The sequence below is a fragment of the Sinohyriopsis cumingii genome, chromosome 18, assembly GCF_028554795.1.
Source record: "Sinohyriopsis cumingii isolate HCF-2022 chromosome 18, ASM2855479v2, whole genome shotgun sequence".
NCBI lineage: Eukaryota > Metazoa > Mollusca > Bivalvia > Unionida > Unionidae > Sinohyriopsis > Sinohyriopsis cumingii.
The window spans coordinates 938,113-963,818 of NC_142978.1; the positions used below are offsets into that span (position 1 = coordinate 938,113).

The 25,706-nt window shown below is 38.3% G+C and overlaps 1 protein-coding gene across 1 annotated transcript in view; it reads right to left on the reverse strand.

Annotated features, from left to right (window-relative positions):
• Positions 1-5,934: 5,934 nt before the first annotated feature.
• Positions 5,935-25,706, reverse strand: part of LOC149775948 (uncharacterized) — a 48,627-nt gene continuing 28,855 nt past the window's right edge. The window contains exons 2-4 of the mRNA XM_089942320.1: positions 24,113-24,253; positions 7,707-7,892; positions 5,935-6,059 (exon numbers count right to left, since the gene is read on the reverse strand). Coding sequence (XP_089798446.1) covers positions 5,977-6,059; positions 7,707-7,892; positions 24,113-24,236 — 393 coding nt within the window. The 5' untranslated portion in view covers positions 24,237-24,253 and the 3' untranslated portion in view covers positions 5,935-5,976. The remainder of the gene's footprint in view (positions 6,060-7,706; positions 7,893-24,112; positions 24,254-25,706) is intronic.

Here is a 25,706-nt window from a genome sequence, read left to right on the forward strand (position 1 = left end):
GCGCCACAAAATATGGTTTGCGTTAGGACCACACGTTGAGATGGAAACAATTTTAATAGAGCCACAAAGTCAGTACAAAACCTCAGTGTGATATGAAAGATCTGGAGAATATTAAGAGAATATATGCTTTTCTTCTCGCGAGATTGTTTTTCTCATCCAATTTTTGTCCCATTTAAATTATAATTAACCCTTCACATCTGCAATATAGTTAGCAGAATCAACACACATAATTTATCAGGTATTATTATTGCCTCTCACTCTGGTCGTCAGGTTTCAAACTCTTTCATGAGAATAAGAACAATTATCTCGGTAGAATCTAGCTATATTTACCGCTCTTAGGAAAGAAACAAAAGATCAGGAAAAGGTTATAATTGTTATGTGTTGGAAGTATTGCACCATGTGCGTTTGGAACCACGTGTTATTATTTTTAAAATACTGCGCATTATACGAAAATATTACTGAGGACACTGGGGTGACCTGTAGACCCTAAGTAAACAAGTTCTACGCTTAAGAAAATATAAACTAAAACCACTTGATATCATTAGTGTATTGTCACATTTAATCGATGAATGTCGTATGAAAATAACAATATGTAATTAATATATTTTATATGGATAACTTTTAAGTTGCGTCAGTTCTAACTTGGAATATCTTCTATGGTAGGATATGGAACGATACAATTTAATACTAGGTACAGTTCTAACTAATTCGGTATTGACGGAGGAGATTTGTAATTCATGATTTTCTTGGGGACAACATGTCTGTACTGTAAGTGTAGCTATTACTAGCGCAACGATACTCTACATTAAAATCTTCTTGTGGAATATCGTATGAACTCATGATTCAACAATCATATTGGTAAATAAGTGACGTTTCAATTGCTTACAATGCTTTATTCAACTGGGGTTTGTTGGGGGTGTTTGAAAAAGTTTAAAGAACGCAGGTCTGACATAACACGTTTCTGTTTGTTGCGTTTTTGTAGTAGCTCTTGGGAGAGCTTGGAAGCTTGTAGTCAGTGATGTGCATAGTCTGTTGCCTGGAACAGTGTTTTTTGTTACAGTTCGTTCCACACAGCATCACGAGTTTGGTTCCATCTGTAGCTCAGTAAATGTTCAGCTAAGCGTCATTAAGTGTAGCTAAAAATACGTTCTTCTCTTCACACAAAGTAGTAAAGCTAATTAGATACTTTTAGCTACATTTAATGATGCTGACCTGAAAATTTACTGAGTTACAGATAGGATAAAATTACCATGCAACAATGTGAAAAAAAGTTACATGATGCTATTAAAAGCATCCAAATATCGTTATCATGACGCTCACTTTAAACAAAATGCTGAGAAAATTTCTAAGTTTTAGTCATACATGCTTTTGAAGTCAGATTTCTGAAAGTAAATTAGTTAGCTGCCATAGCACAATGAATTAGATTACATTGAAAAATCTCTTTTTCACAGCCATTCATTTTTTTCTTAGAGGCACACAACAAACCCTTTTGTCGAAAATAAACTGCACCACTGCAGCAGTTCACATCAATTCTGCGGTAAAAACAACGGATTACACCAAACATTTTCAAGTTTTCGTGTTAAACTAACTTAAAAATTTAGGACCAGTTTGTGAGTCTACATAACCTTTGCAAGAATAGCATTACCTCAATTTTTGCTGTATTAAAGTCAAACAACCAATGTCTTGACCAATAGTTAATCGTCTGTGAATCTGTATTAAGTGCATATTTGATTTCGTAAGTATCATTTAATGAATATGACAGTGAGCGATCCATTGCAACGAATCCTTTTGAATTCAAGAAATTGTGGCCTGTATCGTTAATATGCACAATGAATTATAACAGACCTAAAATAGAACCCCGTCGTATACCATCTGCAACATAACAGCCAACTGATTCGGCAATATTTAGAAGACTGCTTTGAGCCTGTTTGATAGGTAGTCCAAACACCAATCAATAAAACAGATATAAATACCATTGCACTTTAATTTATATATTAGACCTTCAAACAAAACCTGATCAAATGATATAGAGTCCTTAGAAATACCGCACTGTCACAGAAAAAGGAAAAAAAAAACCAACTTGGTTTTGCCTTAGAACGATTCGATGATTCTTAGTCGTACATGCGTAAAACGTTACATAGGGTGGAGACCGCTCCGGTGGCTTAGTGTTTAGAGCGTCCGCCTCGGATGCGGGAGTGGGTTCGATCCCCGGCCGAGTCATACCAAACACATAAAAATGTTTCTAAGAGCTGCCTCGCTGGGCGTTCAGCATTAAGATGTTAGTGTTAGGACTGGTCGTCCTGGTGTCAGGATAATGTGACTGTGTGGGATATCATGCTACATGTCTGCGGCATGATGCCCCAGTGTTAGACATCACTATAAACTGACACATTGCAGACATCGTAGCGATATAACTGAAAAAGTTTTAAGGCTACGTTAACAATCCAAATCACATCACATCATACATCACACCTTGGATGGATAATTGTTTTTCTAGTTAAGCAACTGAACTAACATGTATCTCGTCGTAGATCGCTTGCGGCGAGATATACTAAAGCACGGTATGCACGTTTGTTTTACCTTTACTGACACTCATTCTTCTGTAGATTTAAGGCAAATTGCTTTTCTAACTGATACACTGGTCGTTTGGTTCTTGTCAAGGGGTGTACATTCTCCATTTTTGTTCTACAGTCATAGGGGTAAGTGTTACATTTTTGTTTTATTTGATATGTGAAACATATTCAGATTTTAATGTCGTAGGGTGAAATTATGCTTTTACCACTATGCAGACCTGAAACGTTGTGAACTTTTGAATTGTTACAAGTTGCTATTAAGAGTTTAATTTAGTAGCGATTATATAAAAAATTTAATTCCATACCTGGTATTATGACCAGTTTGGTTTTAATGTAGCTGCCTGCGCGTATGTGTGAGCGGATATTTCAGGATGTCGGTCTGGCCGTCTGTGTGTTTGTATGAGGATGGAAGCTGATGCAACCATCAAGGCCATACAAGGACGGAATTGCTGATTAGTAAACTTGTGCGCGTGGTGGACCCATGAAGCTTGTGTGTGGCCAATACAAGTGTGGGCCAACCCAAGAATTCAGTAGAACTGTGTGGTTTGTCAATGGACACGTTTGCAAGCTTTTACAAGTATATATGAGTCATACGTTTGTACAAATGACTGAGTCACGAGTCATATGTTTGTTTCAATTGATTATGTTGTTTAAACTGAGTACAATTTTAGTCATTTTCATTACATGAGATTATTTAAATCTTACTTTCACCACATGAGATTATTTGAATCTTACTTTCACCACATGAGACAATTTGAATCTTACTTTCATTACGTGAGATTACGTGAATCTTACTTTTACTGCATGAGATTATGTGAATCTTACTTTCAATACATGAGACAATTTGAACCTTACTTTCATTACGTGAGATTACGTGAATCTTACTTTCATTACATGATAGTTCTTGGGATTCTTTGAATCTTACTTTTATTACGTGAGATTATATGAATCTTACTTTCATACATGATAATATATTAATCACATTTTTGTTTTCCCATTTGTGAATGTTTGTGTAACCAATTGAATAAGACATTGTTTAAAGCTTGAAAAGATCACATTTTATTTGTAGAGTATATACGTATTTGTATTAATTCATTTCATAAACTTCCATCATTCATCACATTGTGTTGTGTTGTCATTTAATACAAACATCCATTCAGGTCAAATCCTGTTACACGCACACGTTCTTTTGTCTAGTATAATACATGTACCTTGATACATATTTATGAGCTGAAATACTATTAAAATGTTGGACAGAAGGCCAGGTTGATGTCATAATACAAATGCATTAGGAATTGTAAAGATATTGAAAAATATTTTATGTTTCTGTAGCTTTCAAATAAAAATTAATACTGAAAAAGTCTGTTACCTGAAGGACTCTGGCGCAGTTCTTTGTAATCGCTTACATTATTGTTGCCGTTCCCCATAAAGAAAGAAACACTTTCTAAACATGTAACATATTAAAAAGAATACAGCGTAGTTTATCTATGAATGGAGCTGTTTCTCTTAGCAGAAGCTGACTTATTGTATCCACACCAAATGCTTTGAGTGTGGGTAATGCTTTGGTTGCATAAATACATTCTTAATATGTTCTTAATGTACATGTACTACTTTGTTATTAGTTTTCATTGTGTAACCGTTTGATTGACATTGGTGTCATCAACCTCCGTTACCGCAGCGAGAAAGGACTTGATACATTCTGCTATACGATATCAGAAACTACACCCTAAAACGATTCATTCACACTAATGATCCTTAGTGAAGGCACTGATGTTGAACACTTTCTTTGAAAAAACGACGTACAATTTTTAATACGGTTTCGAGTTTGCACCAATATAATCAACAGTTACAATTTACGAATACATTTCTCATTTTCTTCCCTTTTGACCTATTGCAATTTGTTATGTACCATTTTGTGTTTTTTCCAATGACTCAGAGTATTACAGTTTATATTAAATTTTGAATGCGGTTGCGCTTCCTGTTTGGTATGCATATTGTGCTATCATGTCAACATTCATCCCTCAGTTGAATGGTTACTGAGAGAAATCATTACTATCTTCAGCAAACTGAATAGAGGACAAAGCAAAAGTTGAAGCGGCATAAGTTAAACAACCACATGTCCTTATCATATCATCCATTCTATACTTGATATAGGATTATTAATCGTTTCAAATCCGCTTTATTATAAAGTCATACTTCTCTGCTTAAACAATGGAAGATTCATAATGCAGCCAAAAACTGAATAGACCTTGTAATCACTTACACTTTGCATCAACAGAGACCTAGAATCGTTGCTGTGTTTTCTGTTACTCTAATCGGCTCAGTTATTACAATTTGCAAGTCAGTAAGTATCATTACTTCCAGAGAGTGTTAAATTCAGCGATGCGTAAGACTCGTTTAAGTCACCAATGATTATAATATTATCACAGATCACGAAGCCCCGCATATATTATTTAAACTTAGACTCGCCTATTGAATCCAACGTAACAAGCGTGAAATGATAATGATACAGTAAATGGATACTTTCTTTGGTTACTTGATATTTCCCTGCACTTGTCATATTTCTAAAGGTGCGTCTATAAAATATTCATTGGATAAAAAAAATATAGTTTTGAAAATACAACCAATTACACAACTTCCCACTTTTAAAAACCGATGTCATCAACCGAGTAAATATCTTATATATATATATATATATATATATATATATATATATATATATATATATATATATATATATATATATATATATATTATGTACACAAATTATTCATAATATCTATTCACAAAATGAACATTTATCACGTTAAAAATTGCAATGCAAAGAACACCGTGACATTTTAAAATTGAGATTCATTTAAGTAAAGAATTCATTGTTGATTTTTTACCCAAATGGATAGTTTATTAACCGGGTAATGCAACATATGTAAATATGTAGTTATATACAAAATATGAAAATATGCAGAATTTTAAACAATGTGTTTGATCCAGTGTTTCTTTACATATGATATCTTGTGAATTTTGGATTAAGAATCACGATCAATCATGTTTAAAAGACAAGCAAATAAAACAATTTTTTGGGATACGCTGCAAGTTACGTTAAAAAATGTTCAGCAATATTACTGTTTAATTTACGGTACTGTGATCGAAAAACATGCTCGTTACTCGTTCCTGTTCTTCTACGGGATGTGTGTCAAAACTGAGCTATGGTTATTGGCAGAGAATTAAAAATAGTAATGCCATAATTCAACACTTGTAAGAGCAATGGTGCCTAACACTTGTCTATTATAGCTGCCAAGACCTAAAAATAAGACAGATAAAATAATAACAAAAGACAGACGAAATAATAACAAAAGACAGATGAAATAACAATTCTTTATATATCAGTCCATGAAAACAGTCTTTATACGGACATTAAAAAAAGAAGTGGCACCAATAGTACGAGCAAAATGGGATACCCAGTGAGGTCATGAAGACTGTCTACTCCTGAAAAAAAAATTAAATTAGAATATTTTAACCTGAAGTTTTCGAATTTTACTAGACACCATATAGCTGCGTGTATACGACAACCATGATCTCTTTCTTTTGTGAATTAAAAACTCGGTTATAAATTAAGGTCAGCTTTGATTGCTTGATTTTAACGGTATAACGGTATTAACATATCACTCACTATATCATGCCGAAGAAGTCGGAGTTGGGTGCCTTTCCCAAGGACAAGCCGAGGAGGCTTTTGCAGAACGACCCCGTGACCCATGGATTACACGTCCGACACTCTAACAACTTCGCAACCGTGGGTTCCTAAATAATGTCTGGAGAAACATTGTCGCTGATGGGAATCTAACCGGCGACCTAGCTTAAGAGATGATCTATATCGTCCATCTCTCTAATCTACTTAACAACATAAAATGAGGCATTCTTTTTTTTTTTTGGGGGGGGTGTATTTACGAGGTCATAGATACTTCGTAGCTTTTCTCCATTTGTATATATTGGGTGTAAAAACGTACCATGAAGAACAAACAGTGCGTATTGAGTGTTTGCAATTTTAATTTAAAAAAAGTCCACACAAATTTTAAAACAAGTTGATGCATACATCATTTTGTATTCCATTTTAGTTAGAAATTATTTTAAAATCATATAGGGTTTCTATGTAACAAGTGGTTCCATGAGTTGCTAAAAGTTATCACCATTCTGTACAGAGGTCAAACACGTAGACAAATCGATGCATTGGTGCACAATATGTGAAGACGTGAAACACGAAGATTAATTTTTTTCATTTAAATTCAGTTATATTTCCTTCTTTCGTTGAGATAAGCACGTTACACTTGCCGTTGAACTGATACGTTAAGAGTAATACCTCTTGATATTTTTGTTCAACCTGTTTCAATTATGTTTAATATGTGTTGAAATTTCATCAATAAAGTGCGAGAAATTGATCGACCTAAGTACTTGAAGAAAGAACCTAATGGCATTATAAGGCAAACAAACATTACCTGATGCAATCAAGTAATCATTACAGACAATGGATATTTACATGGTATGCAAGAGCTATAATCCCTTTAAAATATAATTATGAATACGTCCCAGTACGTAAAATGGCATTATTAAAAACGTAGTATTTACTTTTCTTCTCAGTTTAATGACAATTAAGATACCACATTGGTCCTTTATAATTGTGAATCTCATGGACATCAAATACCTTTAGTGGCATTTGGAAGCAGTCTAAAGTCTTTGAGTGTCAATTTCTTGTTTTTTTCTCTATATTATAATTGTTTTAGGCACTGTGGTAAATATGAATTTGGCTTTATTAAGCATGTCTTAGACTTGTGACGGGCGAGTAGAGGGATGTCTAACGGGTACATTACACATGTAATGGGTGGATGGCAACATTTGGCACTGAATAGCTAGTACTGCTGCTGTCATCAGTTTCAATCCGTGTTGCAATACATTTGATTTAATCATGAAAACGAAGCGTGGAATCGGACATCTTATCAACATATATTTTTCTGCATTTATGTTATTTAATTAAACATTTCTAGGCGATAAACTTTCCCTAAATTAAATGAAACACATATGTTTATTTTTTACAACTTGGAATAGAGAGCATTTTCTTGTTTCCACATAAAATAAACTTACCGCTTATACTGTTATCCACACAAGTGAATGAACTCTGAGACCAGTTTCCTGACGTCATGCATGTGAGATTCGTGTTACTTGTGGAAGGAAACACAACTGTGCCTTCAGTACATCTGTACACTGCCGTTAGACTATCATCTGTTATGTTATATGTGGTATTCACTATATCTGGAAGTATCCCGCAATCTTCAATAACAAAGATGACGTAATTCTTATCATTTTTAAAATATAATAGCATTTTCACTAAACAAATAACAGAAATAGCGCAAGACAAAACTTTTCTCCATTATATGGACCTGATTTAACACCATATTTTGATAATTTCTACTTACGCGTTACAACAGGCTTGACGCTCAGTTCCGGTTTGGGAAAAATATGTGGTTTACTAAGGCTTTATCCTTCATCTTGCCATAAAAGTTCTCAAAAGGTATCTTGAAAAGTCTTGGGACTACATTTCAGTATGTTATTGGTATAACTATTATGTTTTAAAACAAATATTGCAAGCTAGAAGGAATTTCTCCGCTATAAAAGACCAAGATCTAATAGGATAAAAACTGAATCACTCACCTATTGTAATGAGACAGCTGGTGGTGTTTAATTGCTTGAATGCCAGGCATGATGTAATGTATATATTATCAATAATTTGTGAAACGGGTTCAGCAAACTGATCATGTTTAACGCGCTGTGTTTTTAAAAGTCACACCTCCCTTTTCTCAAGACGCAGTGTCTTTCGAAGTAAAAACCTATTCATAACAGTTCTATGTTAACAATCCAAGGTACGATAGGAAACCTTGAAAATAAATGGTACTGGTACTGGTCGTGCCATTGTTCTCACCTCAGGCTCGACGTCACACAGAGACCCTAGCATGATATGATGTAGGATTCTTTCTTCCTTATCTTCTTTTCCTTTCCTCCTCCTCCTCTTCTATTCTCGCACTTTCTGCAATCGCCTCCATGGTCAGCTCATCAAAAAAGAGTCTTGTATACTCAAGGTGCCTTTCTAGTTCCAACATTGTAGCAATTGTTTCACTCACTTTTATGTTGACTGGTCACCTTTAGGTAGCCAGATTGACGAACGCTCTGCTTTATGTCTGAATCGCGGACATGAAGGAAAACATCCCCTTTACCATGAAATTCACAATACCTATACCATCACCAAAAAACATGGAACGCGTGGACCTAAAAGACACACTCACGTTGACGTTTTTACCTACAAAAACATACACACTAACTGACAAGACAAACAATCGAAGTGTTGATAGACACACTTCTATTTTTTGACATAAAACTAAGAAACGAAGTGCTTATAGACATACTTTTCTTAAACTTACTTACATACAATTGGCAATTTGACTATTATCTCTTTTCTATATATTTGGGTGTAGCCCTGAAACGGGCTGATGTGTTGACAGGGAGTTATTGCAAACTTCTATTGACTAATATTGCGTCCCGTCTGGCTGCAGGTTTTTCCGGAGGATATGGTATGCTTCTGTGAATAGAGAAGGCAAGTTCTTTCGTGTCCACACGCCCGTATATAAAACCTATGTCCGGCTTCTGCTGTTACTGCTGCTGTTCTGTCTGCTGCTTCTGAAGTCTGCACTTCTCCACTCTTTTTGCTTTTTCTATATTTCCTCTCTGAAGAACTCTTCGATCAGGTTTTCAGTCACTTGCAACATCCTGACATTCTCTACATCTTCAGGCTTAGGTATTAGGCTTTTCCTGACACGATGTAAGTTCACGTAAGCTTTGTTCAGCTTGGCTAGTCTTGATCAGATCTTCATTGCAGGAACAGTCACCAATAGATGGTCAGAAATGAGATTTCCTCGCCTTATACGGCTCAAGCGTGGACGCGATTGACAACATCCCAACGGTTTTGTTCAGTCGGAATGCTATGGTGGCTGATCTTTATGGAGAGGGATAGAGAGAAGTCAAAGAGCATGTATAGTCACAGTGTTTATTGAAAACAAAAGACGGACACATTTATCAAAACAACATTTGTTTATTTAAGTCACAAACAACTAACAATTTCAAACAAACAAACAATTTCTCAAACATGCTACTTTTTGACAAGGGTGACAACGTTGTGACGTCAAGTTAGACTTCCGCAGAGGCAGGTCACTTGATCAGATATGGACTCGGCGTTTCGTTGCTAAAGATAAAAAATATTCATAATTGTCGCAAAACCATAGCTCTAATTTGTCATAGCTTCTAAAACAGTCACGATCGAAATAAGTCACTAAACGTTCTAAGGAATATCCAAGACTGCATTGATGAAGAAAATGCACACAATATTGTCTACACAGTATGGAATATGTGGCTTGTAATTTCACATTATTGAATCATGTAGTCGGGTCATTTCCTCTCATAAAGGTGGTAATCCCTACGAATCAAAAGACACCACACAACCCTTTCTGGGGAAGTAGACGGCTACCCAGTGGTTTCTGGGAGATAAATGTCGTCCTTGTTGATCACATAAGCATGATGGTCTTGAGGTTTGCGATCAAGAAGTTGATCTTTAGCACACACGACAGGATTCCAAGTATAGTGTACGAACGGTTGTTCAAACGGTAAAAAAGGTCCCATGTATCCATTTTTAGTTTCTTTTTCTTGTTTCTTTCACATGTAAAGATATGTCATCAATTCAATCCTGACTTTTTGCTTGAAAATGTCTGACGAGTGACCATTTCTTAGTTTCGTCTCTGCACTCTGAGCCAAGAGAGCTTCGATGCGATGGATCTCTAGAGCAATCAATTAAGGAGAGGAATGATCACTCAAGTCTTTATACAACCGATGCAACACTGATTTTTCTTGACACATTATCATACATTTATCGTGTTGAATTTAACAGAGATGATCATTTTGATATCCATAGCAATCTTCCTTCATCAATTTCGTATTTTTCCGCCAAGTCCTTGGCAAAACAGGAGACAATATGTTGTTCTTGTTCTGGCCTTCTGGACCAAATCACTATACCATCTTCGTCTTCCAAGGCTTCCACGGCATCCTTCCATTCCATTTCTTTTTCCACTGAGTCTTCCCCATTCAAAGAGAGATGAAAGTCTTCCATAGTTTCTAATAATTTAGAATGACTTCTCTCAAACTGTTGATTTCTACCGTATAATCGAATTCGGCATTCATGATGAAGATCATCGTATTGTCTTTGGGTAAAGGTTTTTTAAACTGAAGTTCCACCCGAATATGGCCGGATTTAATAGGGCAAAAATGTCCCTCGTCGATGCCTTTGTCTGGAAATTAAATCAAAGGCCCACAAAGCGTAACCTCCTGTCTAATCCACGTGTGTAATACCGTGACTGGTGTTGGTCCTTAACTGTCCAGTGGCGTCGTACTGGGACATGTACGATCTCAAGTAATTCTTCTCATCAAAGTTCGAAGGGTCTGGTACACAAGGTCATGTCATCTCGACTGAATTCGATTTAGAACACACCGAATTTAGAACCGTTTTGTCGAGATCTCCGTTGAAGGCTACATTGATTACGATACGAGTGATTAAACGCTTGGGTAACTGTCCTTGGAACAGATGATCTTCGATCATAGATCGCTGTCCAGCTGAAATGGTGAATGTTTTCACTTCCACTCGACGTATCGGATATTTGGCAGTCGTTCTGTTCAACGTCTTACTGATGTCGTTTCCTACTTTAGGCAATACTTCCACGCGTCGCACGTAGTCTGGCTCCTCGGATGATGGTTTGGTAATAGGCAGCATCAGCCATCAAAACAAAAGCGCAAATACTTCGATTCACTATCAGTCGAACATCCACACCGTTCAACAAATACTCACCTTTCAACGCCATGTCCAAATTCAAAAGATCCATCAGTTCTAAAGTACGGCTTTCGTCAATGTTGTCTCTACGTGCCTTATTTTATTCGATACTATGTCCAACTTGTCTGGCGTTTCAGGTTTCCATACCATGCAAGCATCCACATTAGTGTTCTTAAATTCTTGTCTGTACGTCGAGAGATTTTTCAGGTACGTTTGATAAGTATACGTATACATGCTGCTGCTAACCAGTTAGTAATTCAAATACAAATCCACTTCGCTCAACAACGAATGCATGACATTGTTGACGTGGAGTACTTTATCCTCATCAATTAGATTGTGACCGTCCGTTGATGTGTCGATCACTTTTACTTTCAGGTACAAGTAACTGCTATTCCGATCTATGTAATCTTCGAGCATTCCTTTGATTTCAACTTGATGGGAGCGGAATCCATCAAAGAGGGGACGGGATGGAATTCGACCCTTTGTGGTTCTTGTATCGTCATCACGGTGGGTGGCATAGCAAACAGATCCAGTTCAGACTGGAACAGGTGCAAGACTATATGCATCATTTTTTCTCTCTCTCTCTGCGATCTTATAATCAAAACTTCTAAGTCTCAGATGCTCCTTCTTTTCTTTGTCTTTCTAGATCTATGGGTGTGAAGTCCTCTGAATTGGTTGTTTTCGTCGTCTCGTTCTCTCTTGACCTTGTTGTGGCGTCAGGGAAGCATGAATGCCTGACTCCGTAGCGTACATGGCATTTATAGGAGTTTCTCGTTGGCCCAAAATGTTTTCCCCGTTCCAAGCAAACACTTTTGTCTGGTTTAAAGAAAGCTTCTTTGGGGTTTTGTTTGTCTTTGATAAAATTTTGAACAAATTCTTTGCCTGGCGTCAAAGCGGCGTCTTTCAATGCGTGCAATCCTCGTGTCATCATCGGTATCAAAACGGAGCCACGAAACGCAAGGCCGATTTCAACATATCTCTTAAACCATTTCCTCGCTGTCGAGCGACATCGCTTTACACAGGATACATGACTTAGAAATTGATGGAATTTCACCCTGGCTTTCCCTTTGGTGAATGGAATTTTGTTTCATATCTCCTTTTATAGTAATGTTGAGAGTGTCATAATACGACTTACCGAAGGGAAAATAGTGAGAATATACAAATTCGCGGTGAACGTGATACCTGTGCCCACCTTCCTCGTCAGCGTGCGTGGCAGAATCGACTTTAAAAGTAATAACAAGAAGTAACGGTACGGAAGTGTTTCCCACCTAATTCTACTCCACCACATCGCAGTACAAAAAGATCAAATTGTGTCCTTGGTTCAGTTCTACCGGAGATCGCAAAACTTCGCAAAACTCAAGTTGTCATAAATGGGTGGTACGGGTCGACCCTGGAGTATCTTGACGTCCCCATCATAAATGTCATACAATTTAGGACAAAATGTAATGGACACAACTTTGCTCTCTGAAAATGTCTTCAGTTCGATTAGCTACTTTATTGTACACAAGAGTGACACTTTTCGGACACTCTCCAAGGCTTTGCCAAACACGGCTTTAACTCTGTCAGCAGTCGTGGTCACTAGATGTTGACCACTAAAATAATATCATGGAAATTTTCATGTTATATGTGTTCTTATTTGTTGGCAGTTCATATATACAATTGGATCTATTGAACTGACACTCGGTAACATTAGGAAAAATTGGTTATTCACAATTCCAGAGTTCTGCTGTCCGATGGGTCATTCGAAGTTAGAGGAGTGTCCAAAAGAGGATGATTGTTGTTTGGGTGGTTATTGATGAGAGATTTACGCATTGTTACCGTTTGAGTATTTCAAGGAAGAAAAGGGAAGAAGGTAACCGATGCAGCTGCTCAATAAAATGGTCAACAATTGTTTGTCTCCTTGTTGAAAACTCAAATTGGCTATGGCAGTCCAATAACACAATATTCCACAAAGATTTGGCAGAAAATAAAACAATTTGTGTTTTAGGCACACGTTCTCCACCCTACACTCACAAGGGTCGTTTTTGTAGACTTTGAACAGATGAACTGGGTGAAGGAGTGGTCATTGGCGTGATGACTTGAGAGGCATGATGGTCACTTCTTTTAATTGCCAATGACTACTAATCTTATATGACTTGTAGTAGAAGCGTAGATTCAAGAATCAAAACTGGGAGGATGTCCTTTCCAACGTACTTTGACTTCTTTCATACGTCTTTTTGGCACTTTACGTGATCTTCCATCGAGTACGTTTTCGATGTCGTGCACTTCGTTTTCATTTTTGGTCACGCATTGTAACTCGGGCACGTAAAACCATCATTTTATTACTTTCCCGTTCGTGTCTTCTAATTTATCGATAGCAGGATGACGGCCACACTCACGTGCAGTGACACAAAACAATTCTTGATTCAGTTGGGTAAGTAACCTTTGTTGAATGTACGTTTGGTTTTGTCAATGCCCACCCAATCTCCTGTCGTCAACACTCCATCTTTCTTGGGGTCAGGCAAGTTTGAAACTTACCAAACAGACGCTCATAAACGGTCACTTCGTGGTCGGAAGTCACTTCTTTGGAATCACATCCGATGCTCCGATGGTAAGATTGGTTGCGCGTTTGGACCAGGTACGGTAAGACATCGATGTACTTGAGAGCATGCTCCTGCGTAAAATAATCTTTCAAGGTGCGTCGAAAACGTTCCTCGCTGCTGGATTGTAATTATGGTTTCTCAATGGTGAATATCTCGTTTCGTTAATTCTTTTTGCAAAGCTTGGTTCAGAAATTCGGTGTTTTTATGGATTTGCCATCAAAGATGGTGACAAACACTTTGTTTCAACACCAGTTGGAAGGCACGCACTATTTCACCGCTCCATTTGGAAGTAAACGGCACCACCCATGCAAATTCAGAAAAGACCTCGATGGCACAAAACAAATATTTGTAGCCATGACTGTAGGTGACCAAATGAAAGACAGCTGTTAAATCGGCTTGACACTGATAATCGATGCCCTCCTCTCGGGTACGACTTTTCGTTGAATGAGTTTGTGTATGGTGCATGTGGGCTTGTTCTTTTAACCATTGTTATACTTGAGGTAAGCGGACACTTTTCATTCGGATTTTGTCAGCACGATTCAATTTCTGAACTCCTCCGTAACCTGCAGGGTGGGTTGGATTGTAGTATATGCTGGCTAACACCTTCTCCATGTTTTATAAAATGTTACCCACATTTTACTGATGCTACTCATGTCTTCGTGTGGTATTTTGTAGGACTGTAATACTTTGCGTGTCCGACGAGCCATACGTCTCGAGGAGGAGGGGGTCTGTACAGGGATAATTGGGTCTTGTTTATCTTTTGTCTTGACCTTCCTTTTCTCTTCTGTTGAAGAAGGGGTGGTCAACGCCATTTTAATCCAAACAATTATGCATGTGGGTGGTGCTGTATGCGTACATTCTCTGTTGGTGTTGTAAACTTGCGTACTTTTGTGGTGGAGTTTGAAACTTCTTCTCCTTTTCTGTCTTGGTGACTGGGGGGTGGTAGAGGTGGTGATGGACTTTTTATCAGTGTATTAAAATCAATCAGAGTTCCTATGGCTGATTCGTCTAGAGCTTCCTGGTGAAAAAGTTGCATTTGTTTCAATAGTTGACAGTACTCTTGCGATTTTTCCGTTTCTGACAAATCGTGTTGTAACTGGAACATTTCGGTAAAATGCGGGGTGCATTGTTCTTGCCAACAATGGGATTCCATCCATCGTTTGTAAGGCACTAAATTCAGTTTTCATCCTTCCATTCGATTCCAAAGCTTATATCTGAGATATTTTGATCCTAGAGATACGTTTTATCTTCTTCTTCCTACATAGTGTTACCTATCGCTTGTGACGCACCAGCTCTCACGAGTCCTGTAATCGCTGGTAACAATATAGCTATGAGTATGGGTGCTAACAGCAGGTATAAAAACCATCCGCGTTACATTAACATCTATTTCTTTTGACGGATGGGTATTATCTTTTTAACTATTAGGCAAAGAACGTTTTTATGTTGGGTTAAGCATTCTTTCTCACGTGGAGACAAAGTTATCGTACATTTAAAGACATTCAGACACCATTCGCACGCTGTATCGATGATGTATTTCGAGCGGGTTTAAAGTATATGTTTACGCATGGATGAATGGGCTTTGGACGGGAGGGACGGCACGTTCCAATGTTTGGCTAGACGAGGAGGAAGTCCTTTCCTCTTCTTTCTTTCAGGGGTAGAAGAAAGGTGGCTTCTGGGGGTGACAGCTTTGTTTGTTTGTTCTGGGACACACACAAAATAAACTGACGTCTATGTTTGGCACACTCTCATTTCTGTTCTTTTTTTTGGGACTACCGCTTCGTCAAAAGGGTCACGACTTTTCTCCAAAATCGATATAAAAAATTTCCTCTCCTTTGGTTGCTCCTCTTTTTCTTTGAACGAGTATGTCTTTTTCCCGGTTGACGTCGACGCTTGACTAAGCGTTTTATTCGGATGAAGAGACTGTTCTTTTTATTTTTCCTTTTTATTGGCGTTGGTAGACAGAAGAACGACGAACGTGATGGTGTGCACTTCTTTGAGGGGCATCTGTTGACGTTCAGGAGCACAAAAACACTGATCCCCATCGTTTTCCACGTGTCCTTTTTATACTGGAATGCGTCCCCACTAATTGACTTACGTCGTATCAACATCATTACATGAATTACGATTTGTGGAGGGGTTTGGCATAGGAGTAAATTGGAACAGTTCCTGCTTGGATAAATCCAGCAAACACTGTAACATGCCCTATCTCTCTTGGACTTGGATTTTGGGGGCAGTTACTTTGTAAGCAGCTACCACTGCAGCTAAAGAGGAGGTGTCACCGCTGGAGGAGAATGTTTGCATTGTTTCAGCAAATTAGGAAGAACGCATGTGAAATTGGTCTTCTCTGGATTCACCTTCAACGGAGAAGCGGAAGAACCTAAGACTACCGGAAACGCGGTAACCGTCGCTGCGACTTGTGGTTTGCAAATGTAAGGTTGCGTCCTGACAAATCTGCCTCTTGAGGGTAGAAGCTGTTTTCTATGGTCTTTTCTGTGACATTTTCTTTTTCTTTTTCTGTGGCTGTGACCTGGTTTTGACACCGTTGCACTCTTTCTTTTTCTTATGTGATCCTTTAGGTTGGGGAGTGGCTTTTTTTCTTGGGAAAGACTTTGAGGGCATTCGGATTCCGTATTAAGAGGGCGCGAATGATGACACTTCCTAGACAACACCTGACTCCAGGTTTAAAAATGATTTGCTTTAGGTATAAGTGTCGAAGTGGAGATCCGCCAGTTGCTTCATGGCTAATTTGTTTCTGTCAAATAATGCGTTTGGTTTGATGTCATGTTGACAATTTGTGAGACAGACCAAAAGTGTCCGGGGCTTTTATAGATCTTTTTTATTGTTAAGTCGACAACAGGGAAGTGTACACAGCAGGCCCTCCGTCTAGGCACCTGTGGTGAAACAGATAGGTACAAAACTGTACATAATCGTGGGTGGCGGGTTTTAAATCTACGAGTAAATTGGAATGTAGGGTTTGTGTGGAATCATGGGACGCATGGGTCAGTCTTTTCTAAACAAGACCAGGTAATGCGCAATCAGAATGACGGTGCATGGGTTTTACGTTGTTGAAGCAAAGTTTGAGTGATATAAATGACACTGGCGTTACGATGATGCCCTTTGTGCGTAAACCACAGTTCAATTAATTCTTCGTCTCCTCCAAATATATCGTCGAAGATGACCAGATGGGTTTGATTGGGGTTAGTCACAATCCCGTCGTCTTCTCTAGGAATGCCTTCGACAAACACGATGGAATCGTCTTCACTTTCTCGCATGAGGCTGTCGACTGACTGCCACACATTGTAACATCATACGGTCCGCTGAGGTGGATATCGATCAAATGATGTTTGTGTTCGATCAAATGTTTAACAAATTCGATTTTGCCTGAACCGCTAGCTCCGGTAATTAGCATGTTAAATGGATAGTGGAGATACAATGACACTTTGGAATCGACTTTCTAGCTAGCAGTTTTCAAGCAAACGCAAGGAAACGAATATGTGTCTTTCACATGCTCATTTCGAAGAGGGTACTGTGAACACCGTAGGAGTTTGTTCAGATCTGGTTGACATCCGTTGGGTGATAGCTGTATGGTTCCACGTAGTTGATGACATCGACAATGAAACTAGTAAAGAGTCGACGATAACTAGTGACACGGCTTTCGCAACCGTCAGCTTAGAAAAGCACAGCATCACTTTCGATGGTAGGTGTAGTGGTAATATTAGTCATAGCAAATTTCCCCATGATGTCCTGCTGCTGTTGTCACAGCAAAGTTCCCAAGATGATGTGGTACTGAATCGCTTAGGTCACAGTGTACGGCATCCCTGCAATCGCAAGGTACAGCATCGCACACCACTTGAAAATCCCCGATCTTGATTGGTGACTGTTTGTTAGCAGTCACCTTTGTCGCTTAGTCTTGGTAGTCACAATGGACTATGGGTCTTGGACGTTGTCCCTTTTTTATATGCTGACCAATATCGGTTTGTTCGTATGGTAAAGTGAAGTGGTTGCGAAGCCATACTCGCTTCAAGTACACGATTTGACAGACTTTTTTCAAAGGCTGACTGACGATTTGGTGTGAGGCAAGTAGGTGGTCGCTTCAAAATATTGATCCTCTCCAGACTGCATGGCTTCTTTCAATACCCCAAATTTCTCCACTTGACTGGTGCGATAACTGCGAGTCAATATTTTCACTTAGGACCTTCACTAGCAAAATTTAGAATCTTGTCGTTGGGGTTTCGTCAGTACAGGCTTCTAAACGATCTCTCTCGTTGACAGGGGGACGGTGAGCCAGCATCAAGTCCTCACGAAGGACGTCCACGTTTTTTTATAGCTTTAGGTTTGTCGTAAATCACCTGGAAGTAACTGTAATGTTCGGACAAATATCCTGTCTTGAGAAACTGGTAAATATGGTACACTTCTAATAGTTGGTATTCCAAGTCCAGAGCTTTGAACAAGTCCACGCTGCTTCACGTTCCTGTCAAGGCCAGTTTTTCCTGCTTGTATTGACAAGATTGGTCTTGGTTGCACGTTTCGGCACAAGTACGCCACAAAGGAAACATCAGTTTTCCTTGGACATAGTGAGGTAACATCTGATGGTACAAGTTCGAGAGGCAAGACTTTACATTTAAACAATCTTTTGTATTGTCGAATGTTGTCCAGGTCGATATGTTTGGTCATCAAATATGAGTGCCCTGAGAGAACGTGACAATATTTGCACGTGTAAGGATACAGCGAAGACACATTCAAGTGGTTGATTTCTTCTCCTTTGCCTTCGTTAGACTGGTACGGCAATCGGATGGCATTTGTCCATCCTAAGTAAAAACTGTCCCGTGGGTTCAGTGGGTCCACCAGCTTGTTACTTTCCACGATGCATTTAAATTCACGATCGGTTTACAATCGGCGATCGTACTCATGTTCCCACATTTCCACCACTTGGTACATGTCTTCTAAGGTACGTTGTAAACAAAACTGGTGTTTTTGTATCACCTTGATGGTAGCAGATGGGACATCCGTGAAATAAGCACCCGTTAAACTTGTACAGGATCTGAGGGTTTTCTATGTTCTGACTATTTACCGAATACTTTCCGTTGATATTTTCACATTCTCCGTTTCGGAAATGTTGAATCCATTTGTCTTCTTTGTCGCATAAAGTAAAGTAGCTAGCGTAGGGCTTCGACCGAGCATTTACGTTTGACCAAATTGGTCGTTTGATGTCTTATGACAGCCAGAGTGTTTTTGGGCATGAATCGTTCGTGGTACACTAAGCAGTTCGCTTTGGCAATGGTCAAGACTTCTTTCAAGGGATCGATCCCTCCGTGTTATATGAACAATTCTCAAAATTGTCCATAGCAACGCCGTAAAATGCCCACGTCGGATTGACAATACTTTGACATTTCTTCCTGAATGTCGAAGGGATCCGATGCGTTACCGTGGTACCAAGCGTAGGAAGATTCTCGTTTTTATGTGTGACTGTTGTCGGGGTCGTAGTAGTGAGCCTCGGGCAAATGGGGCAGAACGGCGTGTTGGTATTGAAAAAGTCCGGAATTAAAATTTGGCCGTTTCTGTGATTCCAAACGTGTTAGGCATTTGGCTCAAAGGCATGGCCAAGTAGCTCAACGACTCTTTAAACTGCATTTGTCCCACATGCATGGAAATGATTTTGGCTCTGTTTAAAGTCACTTTCGGACGTTCGGTACTTTGTTGGTATAGTATCTGGAGAAAAAAAAACATTGCCCATCATATCCAGAGATTTTGTGAGCCATCAACGTCGCATAGCGATGACAATCTATGTAATGTTTAATGTTCTCTTGGCTTCACGTCTCGTCGATTGGGTTTCAGATCCTAAGGGCAAATTCGGTTCGTGTGTTCTGTCTCTGAAAGATTTGTTCACGTCCTCCATGAATCTTGCTGCAGTCAGGCAATAACTAAAGATAAGCTCTTAAATGCAATCCTCGCACGCTTGATGAGCCACGTAGAAATTAGGAATGTGAATGCCGGTCTCTTCCATGCGTTCTAAATCGAACAAGATGAAATTGTCTTCTTCGTTTTCTTCTGGTCATCTTCGTCTTGATGTTTGGAATGGTTTTTTGAATGAAGTATTCGTGTTCCAAGTCCACGATTTGGCAACAAATTTGGCATCGTTTATTTCCTAAACATACGTGTGACTTTGTAATGTTGGTACGTATGCCTTGTCTACAAGATGGGCACAATATCAAACAGTTGACAAGCACTTTTCTTCTGTGAACCTTGTGTCACGCGATGTTGTTGGCAACATGTAGGACTGACGAAAGTGCAATGACAAGTAGGGCTATGCACTCGTTCTTGTTCATCGTCAAGACAGGGTCTAGAGGCCAAACATCCCTCACATTTATATCCACAATGCTTGTTTTGCTCTCAATTGTTATAGCTATAGTCACATTTCTCACAGTAATTCCAGGATTCCGGTGATACTGGTAATGGCATCGAAATGTCCAGCGTGATGATAGACGTGAATGTATTTTCCATTTTCTAAATTTGTGCCTCAAAACAACAGATGACTGCGCACTTCATGATGATGCACTCTCAAAGTGTAGCGTGGAGCCAAGATGTTTTGCAATTTTTGCATTTCAGGAATGCCACTCAGGTGTGTATTTGGAAAGCTCCGCTTGCTATAACAGGATTTCTGCTTCTTTTCTGTCCCATTGTCGAATAGGTTTCCAGGATCTTTTCTATTCTACCGTGTCGTTTTTGTCGGCATACATTCGTCCCACCACGACGTAACGGGATAAACACATGTGGAATTGATGATTGTTAATTTAGACCAGGCTATACTTGATGCTGCTGAGGTTGTCCACCAGTAGCATATTTCTGCTTTGTCCCGTCCCTTTGGGAAGAGAAACGTGGGTTATGAACAGTGTTGCTTGAGTCTTGACGATGACTTAGGAAGTTGTCAATTCTGCCGAGCTGCTAAACTCGATCCAAACGGGTGACTTCAAACTGTTGTGCTGGATGGAAAGTCTCAAGCAATTGTCTTCTTTGGCTTTACATTGCCGTTTCAGTGTGGTTAACAAAGAATCCCACAAATTCATGATGAACTCTTTTTGCATTCTCCAACACTACGTCGGACTTGAAATCTTTAACCTTCACCGTATACGTACAGACTCTGATTCAATATTTTCTGGAGGAGCGCTTTTATGTCTCTCAAATGTTTTTTTGAGGGGCTTATGGTGGTGGACTTTGGTTTGGTGTAGACTCTCTGGGCCTGGATTCTAGTTCACTCATGTCATCTTCAATATTGCTGGCATTAATTTGAGCCAAAACGGCAAAAGGTCATATCGCTACATTATAAACGCTGTGGGTCATTACATCAATGTCAGACCAGTATCTTACCATTATAAAGGTCAGTGTCTTCCCTCCCAGTATTCATTTCACTCTTAAACCTACCAGAACGACGGAAGAGGTAACACAGATCGAACTTCTGACCGGAGCTTTGTGAGGTGTCATACGATAGTTTTCTTCAGAGAAGCTGACAGACTACTGACTACTCCCCCTCCTTTCGAGTTAATAGTCAGTATATTTGCTACATCTGTCAGAAGAAAGGGCATTGGGCTACAGAGTGTCCATAACGTCACAAAACCAAAACGGGTATCACAAGAGACAAAAATCGAGATACCTATTATCATTGTCAACAGAAAGGACATTGGCCTTCAGACTGCCCTAAGAAACAACAGGAGCAAAAGGAAGAGAGAAGTTCCGAACAGGAAGAAGAGGTACCCTCCAAAACGTAAGAACACCAACACGTCTAGAAACAGAACAAAAGAATACGAGACGAAAGTGAGGAAGATGATGAAACTTCTGTGAAAGTGTAGAAATTCAAGAGCGAGAGAGAGAGAGAGAGAGTGAACAAAGTTACAGAAGAAGTCTATGAACTTTTTAAAGTTATGTGTTGTGAATTGGATTGTAAAGTTTGTAGCAGAATATAACATAAATAAAACGTAAGAGTCTCTTGGAATTTATTTTCTGGAATAAGGACTTACACTCACACACTCACAAACGTTCATCATGGGACAAAATTTTAATTGATTTTGGCAAAATGACTATTATATCTTTTCGAGCGAAGAAGGTGGCCCGTTGGGTGGTTGTTTTATTAAACGTTGAATCATCTACCCTCGTATCGTCGATGCCGTTCCGCATGCATTTACTCATGTGTGTCAAAACATCATGGACAATCATCAAAATCACAGATATGACCGTTTGGAAAAGAGGGATCTATGTGGAGAGATAAGGCTGTCTGAAGCGAGTCCTCATCTACGGTCCACAAGTCAGAAGAAGTTTCAGGAAGAGAAGTCGACATATGCAATGACCACTATGTTAACTGAATGATATTAACATAAAAACCAACGGCCTTTTTCAGGGTCACTTATATGGTTTGAAAAGATATCTATTTTCTCTTACCTAAATTTATTTTGTAGATTTTATATTTTATACGTGATAAATTAATGTTCATTAATCTTTGTATGTGATATATATATGTCTAAGTCTCTACTGTATTTTTCTCTACCTAGAGTAGTGCGTATTCGAGTCAGTCACTTGCAACATTGTTGCCCGTGTTCCTCCCAAATGAGGTCAGCCCCTTGCAACATTGTTGCCAGTGTCCACTACCGTAATGTTAATTCCTATTGTGTCAAAACATGCCCATGCTTAATTCCCGTTTGGGGATATAGTGCTGGGATCCGTTTTTAATATAGAAGTCTACGTGAGGCTGTAAATCGTGACGCTATAGTGCCGGAACACGTTTTTCAATGGATTTTCCCTTGAGGCCCTATCGACCCTATACACTACTAACATCGGCAGCAGCTGCTACAAGCCTGATAAGCAGTGTCGGTTAAAATTAACCATGCCTATGTGCATGCATGTACGTATGTCTGAATGTTAAAGTTAATTGTAAGCATATTGTTTGCGAAATAGTTTCTTGTGAGCTAAGGTCTTTAACTGGATAAATGCAAAACGAAACTTAATTTTATTTATTTATGTTTATTCTGTTTTAAATGAATGTTTCGTAGCTCTGAAAATAATCAAAGGGCATACAATTAGGGGGTTCATCTCAATATCTGCTCCAGAAACTTCAAAGAGTTCAAAACACAGCTGCTTGGATCATACTTAGACTACCACGATCAGAGCACACCTCCCGCTGCTCTGTACCCTACGCTGGCTATCCATTCGGTCCAGAATCAAACACAAACTTTGCTCTCTGTGCTACGTTTCACTGTCGGACTCTAGTCCAACATACCTATCCGACCTCACACATGTGTATACACCAGCAAGATACTTTTGCTCCTCTTCTGACAATCGTATACTCATTATTCCCACTATGAAAACAAAGTCATATGGACAACGTTATTTTGCATACCAGGGCCCAGCAACATGGAATGAATTGCCCACTGAACTTAGACACAAAGACACAGTGATCACATTCAAGAGGGCTCTCAAAGCTCACTTATTTCGACTGCAAGGACAAACTTGTAGACCTAATAATGTTTCCTACCTTAAATATTCTCAGGATGTTTTTTTAATGTTTTCTAATTTCATGGTGTTTGTTTTTGTAATCATATCATTATATGTTTCTTTATCTTATAGGTGTTGTCTCATGTTGTAAAGCGCTAAGAGATTCTAAAGATTAGGAGCTATATAAAATCCTCATTATTATCATTATTATTAATTAATTAATTAATTAATTAATTAATTAATTAATTAATTAATTAATTAAACGAACATTAGCAGTATTAATAGCTATTTTAAAAACTCACGATTGATAACATAAATCTAGTGAAAATGTGTGATCTAAAATAAATAAGGTGTGATGGAAAGAATATATACTCCAACATAAATGTGTATTTGCCTATTCTTTATTGTTTACTTCCGTATTATTAGCTTACCGACAAGCTTACTAACTGAAAAATAATAATAGCAATACTAATAATAACAATAATAATAATAACAACACATATACTAAGTTACTTATATGTATTTAGTTCCTTCCTTCCATTATCATGCACTTATTTACTCACCAGTTTCCGCCAGATAATGGAGACTTAAGTATAAGGCATCTGCTTGTTTTCCCAGAAACTTTAGGTTGTCGTCTGCGAGCATGACATCCATGTTGTCACAAGGTTTATGATAACAGTTAATCATGTCGCCACGGTAGTCTCCTGCAAATTAAATAACTATAGGTATACATTGATATGAATTGTACTAATGTGTAAGTACAGAAAAACGATCACTCTATAAGATGTTGTTCTGTAAATGAATTAATGGAAAGGAGCTTCTTGGTCCAGTATTGCGAGCCAAAGAAGCTATAAAAATGAGAAGGAAAAAAACAGAAATAAAATTTAAAAGTAAACACTTTTCTTCTATAACACACTGAATAAACTTTATAATGTATCGTAAAGAAATGTACCACTCATGCTGTACAACGTCTCGCATGAAGTTTAACATACACCTTTTAACAGTGGTAATTGCAATATCACAAACAAATTGTATATTATAACTCTGTGGTATATTCATTTACAAAAGGTCAGTTTAGACTAGTTTGACGCGTGTGAGGTAAGGTAATCCACACTGAACCATCGGAACTACATATACCGACTAGTAGAGTGTTCTAAAATTAAAACTCCGTTTTGTAGACATTTAATTGGAAAGGATTTTGAAACCCTTAAATCAAGCCAATTTCTTTTTCGCTGGTATATATATATATATATATATATATATATATATATATATATATATATATATATATATATATATATATATATATATATATATATATACTGCCCCATTGATATATTTTTAATCCGCCCCTCCCCCTTTTACCGGTCCCTCCTCCGCAGAATCCCCTGTATACACATAAGTTTGTTAATGCTTCTCAAATATTTGGATATGAAATTATCTCTATATGACAGATACACATATATCTGTATACTTATATTTATATTTGCGATCCATTGTACCGAAGCAAGATAGGACGGATGGATCGATGACTGAGTGGCTAGATTCATGGAAGGAATCGTTAAGTATGTCACATGTAATTAAGTAGAATGAGACCTAGACGGTATAAAATTGCTCTTCATATTAAAGATCAGGTGGCACAAAACAAAGTGATTGATTCAACTGGTGCAAAATAAATAGTTGAATTGTGCTTCTCGTTTTGTTCTCATCAGTACAGTTCGAAGATAAAATGATAAAGTAATGACACAATAGTGGAAATGTTCACATATACACGTGTCATTATGTTATAGCTACGACATTTGTATTCTAAGTATAAGGTCAACCTCTTATGCCAAAACATAGGCCACTGGTACGTACTATATTTCTAACTTGACCATATTAATGTTTAGATTTGGATCTAACGGATTATTGTTTCATTCCAAGGTATAATTAAATAAAGTAAAAGAGAATTAACTAAATTTAGCGCTTCCTGGGCATATTTCTTGGCAAACGTTGGGTGGTTGGCGGCTGTTTGAGCTTGAGCCGTGTGGTGGGTTTTGGAGTCAACACTCTGACACATTTCGACAGGAAAAGACTTCATACATACCCATATGTACCACGGTATACCGCAATTCAATGTTTTGGGAAAGGGGCCTGACATATTTTTGTTCAATGTCC